Source organism: Octopus bimaculoides, chromosome 13 (genome assembly GCF_001194135.2).
Source record: "Octopus bimaculoides isolate UCB-OBI-ISO-001 chromosome 13, ASM119413v2, whole genome shotgun sequence".
NCBI lineage: Eukaryota > Metazoa > Mollusca > Cephalopoda > Octopoda > Octopodidae > Octopus > Octopus bimaculoides.
The window spans coordinates 46,618,144-46,621,093 of NC_068993.1; the positions used below are offsets into that span (position 1 = coordinate 46,618,144).

At 34.1% G+C, this 2,950-nt stretch overlaps 1 protein-coding gene across 1 annotated transcript in view; it reads left to right on the forward strand.

Annotated features, from left to right (window-relative positions):
* Positions 1–2,950, forward strand: part of LOC106869700 (uncharacterized) — a 29,881-nt gene that overhangs the window by 13,129 nt on the left and 13,802 nt on the right. The window contains exon 3 of the mRNA XM_014915541.2: positions 2,472–2,617. Within this exon, the coding sequence (XP_014771027.1) occupies positions 2,472–2,617 (146 nt within the window). The remainder of the gene's footprint in view (positions 1–2,471; positions 2,618–2,950) is intronic.

Consider the following 2,950-nt stretch of genomic DNA (forward strand, 5'->3'; position numbering starts at 1 on the left):
CTCTCTCTCTCTCTCTCTCTCTCTCTCTCTCTCTCTCTCTCTCTCTCTCTCTCACTCTGTTTATATATATATACAGGGTGCGTAAGCTATTTGAGAATTGATTTGTGATTATAAAAAAGAAACAGATATATAATAACAGATAATAACTTTACTTATCAAAAACTGCTATGAGGATAAAAATAAACCTTCTTTTCTAAAACAATATTCAATAAAGCCACCTTCATCTTCAGCAACTGCTTCTATATGAGATCTAAATCATCTACATGCTCGAATTAAGTGGCCCTGATTCATTTTGGACATTACTTTGACTATGGCAGCTTTCATAGAATGTTTGGTGTTATAGGCGTGTTCATTGACTTCTCTCTCAACAATGCTCCACATGTAATAGTCCAATAGATTGAGATCTGGAGAATTAGGAGACCAAATGTTAGGGGTTATGTGATCATGGGAATTTTCATCCTTCCATTCTTGTGTTACTAGAGCCATATGCAGAGTCCTTCTGAAGCACATATGGCCTTCTATTGCATACACTGTCTATCCAGGGCTTAACAATTATTTCCAGGACCTTAATGTAGGCGGCAGAGTTAACTCTAAGACATTGTGGAAAGAAGTAAGGAGGTATCACATGTCCTTCATTGCTGACAACTCCTAAAATCATGACAGTTGCAGAAAATTGTGTATGCATAACACTTGGAACTTCAGAAGGGTCTAAACATAATCATCTGTCATTTCTTCTGTTAACTTTTTGATCTTGGTCGAAGTTTTTCTTGTTTGAGAAAAAAACCAAATCAAATCATGGATTTTTCAGTTTGCCTTAGATCTGATATAGTGATTTTCTTTTGCTTTTTCTGACAAATTGATTTTTCCCCATCATGTAAGACATATCTGATTCGTGAACAACCTTTCTGATTGTTCCTTCTGACACATAGAGATCTTTTGCAATTGACCTCAAAGACTTTCTGGGATTGTAATCAATAATCTGTTGAACTTGCTGGATAAATCCAGATGTTCTGATGATTTCAGAGTGTTTAGAATTCTTTTTATGCTTTGATGCTGGTGATACATTTCCATCTTCAATTTCTAGCTCCTTACAAATTTTGTAACCACAATAACAGCATGACTCTTCGTTTCTTGAGTAAGCTAAGGGTCTGCCATTGTTATTTTCTGAAACAAAGATTATACAGAGATAGAAAAAATGCAGCAATGACCCCAAAAATGTATGTCCCCCAAATACCTTATATATACATATATATATATATATATATATATATATATAAAGTTTATTTTATTCCACACGGGTAGAAATATAGAAAAATGAAGTTAAAAGTGCACTGGGATTCGTTTAGATTTTTTAGTTTTAAATTTTTAATGACAACCAGTTTCACAAATTCCTCTGATTTTCAAAAGTTGACACAGCTATGCTGCAACTGTTTTTCTTCTAATAGTATCTGCGTTCATAGATACAAACCATAACTATACAAGTATTGGGCTCCATAGAAACAACTCCTGTCCACTTTATCATATCACAGAGTTAGAGAGCCCGGTTTGGGAACTGGCACTAGACATATTCACTCAACCGTGTCAACCTTAATTTACGGCGCAAAACATATAGCAACATGATATTAACACATGGACATAGCGGGGGAACCGACAAAAAATTTCTAAGGCTAATCACGTGGTCTCTACCACATCTGACATAAATTTCAGACAGTCTTCATTGTTTGGGATTGGCACTTGACATATTCATTCAATCATGACAGCTTTAACTTACGACACGAAAGATAATGTCACTTGACATTCAAGAACGGACACAGCAGGAAACTTACAAAAGTTTCTAAGCCTAATCACGTGATCATACTCGGCCTGTCAGAACGTATCCAAAACTGAAACTAATTTCAGTTATGTCCTCTCAATAAAAATACGAGAATCTTTGAACTCCAAACTGAATCAATACAATTGCAACATAGCTCCACGTCTTTTTATCTCACCCTTTGAAAATCAGAGAAATCTGTGAAACCGGTTAAGTCTTTAAAAATTTACACATACAAAAAGCGTAGTAATATCTGTTTGAGTAGCTGATGATAGGAATGCAAATATTTTTATGTTTGACTGTGAATTTCTTACATCTTAGTCTCGTTATTTTGGATTGGCCTTTATTCTTGTAAAATGGAAAGTGTTTCTGGGGATATTGTTTGTTTTTCTTCATAGGCAACCTAATTAAACTTGGACAAGGCTTAGATATTAGTGTCTAGATCTAGGAGGTTCAGTGGCTTATAGCTTACTGTTTCTTTATTGGTAGGGTCAACAAATAAGGTATTCCATCCAGTGAGAGATAAATATCATTTAACATACACAGAATTTAAAAAGCACCCGCACACACATGTATGTATGTATGTATGTATGTATGTATTCATCTATCTATCTATCTATCTATACGTACATCTGTCTTCTAAATTTATTTCTTTTTCTAGAATGGGACCAAACGACAAACAAGTATTCCAATCTTGCTTCGATACTTTAAAAAGATGTGATCAATTTATGATAATCGCAGATACTCTTGGGACAAATATCATGAATTTTGTTGAGGCCAGCGAGAAACTGTGTGGAGACGAAGACGGTAAGATTTAGTTTTATTCTTGTTAAGGTTCTTTTTCTTGTCATTGTTAGTTAAGGAATACAAACGGGTAGCTTTCCTGTTTCACAGCTGTCGTCCAAAGTATGACCATCGGTATACCTTCTTTACTAATTGTTTTGTTTTTGTTCATAATTAATACAATTGTAATTGATATTTTGCCTTATAATTTCAAATATAATTAAATACGCCACCTTAATCAAAGGTTATTTCTTTAAATTCCAATAGTATATATAAGAAATTATATTTACTTTTATGCACACACACACACACACACACACACACACACACACACATACATACATACATACATACATA